The following is a 591-nucleotide window of genomic DNA, read 5'->3' as shown; positions in this document are numbered from 1 at the left end:
TGGGTGCAGCAACCCTTATCACCGCGAATGAAGGCAACGAGGCAATTGCACAGGGCGACACCGCACGCTTTTTGCCGCACAGCACGACACGCACCAAAGTAACACACGGTGTCACGCAGCACACGCCGCAACAGCGTGTGTTGTGCGCGTGTTGTCCCCAGCGGCTTTCTGTGCCGTCCACGCTCGGGCGAATCGCCAGCCGAGCACACTCCACAAACTCCACAAACGTCACCCACCGACACACAGTTGCCGCGCCACCACATGAAAAGCTCAAGGAAAGGAGCTCTTTCGGTGGTGCTGTTGTCACGCCACCACACTGTGCTCTGGTTCTTGTTACTTTGGTGCCGCGGTCATGGCCGACGTTGTCTCGTCCGCTCGAGCGTCGCCGAAGCGCTTTCAGGGTCAGGGATAGTGGTCCTTGTAGCCAAGGCTGGTGCTGGGGCCGCCCACGCTGTTCCAGCTGATGCCACTGCTGCCGCCCGCGGAGGCCGACTGACCGAAGCCGCTCGCGCTGCTGCTGCTCTGGGCCATCCTTGTCATGTCACTGCAGGGTCGTGCCATGTGTGATCACAGTTAAGAACAACGAGCGCG

At 61.1% G+C, this 591-nt stretch overlaps 1 protein-coding gene across 1 annotated transcript; it reads right to left on the bottom strand.

Moving 5' to 3' along the window:
- Positions 1–402: 402 nt before the first annotated feature.
- On the bottom strand, positions 403–561 carry ACA1_113420 (uncharacterized protein; the record flags this gene model as incomplete). Its single annotated transcript, XM_004342057.1, has 1 exon — positions 403–561. The coding sequence occupies one exon, from the start codon at positions 559–561 to the stop codon at positions 403–405; it is 159 nt and encodes a 52-aa protein (XP_004342106.1).
- Between the last annotated feature and the right edge of the window lie 30 nt (positions 562–591).

Source organism: Acanthamoeba castellanii, assembly GCF_000313135.1.
Source record: "Acanthamoeba castellanii str. Neff unplaced genomic scaffold scf7180000084669, whole genome shotgun sequence".
Lineage (NCBI taxonomy): Eukaryota > Discosea > Longamoebia > Acanthamoebidae > Acanthamoeba > Acanthamoeba castellanii.
Note: the sequence above shows the minus strand (reverse complement) of the source record. Positions and strands in the feature narration are given on the sequence as shown.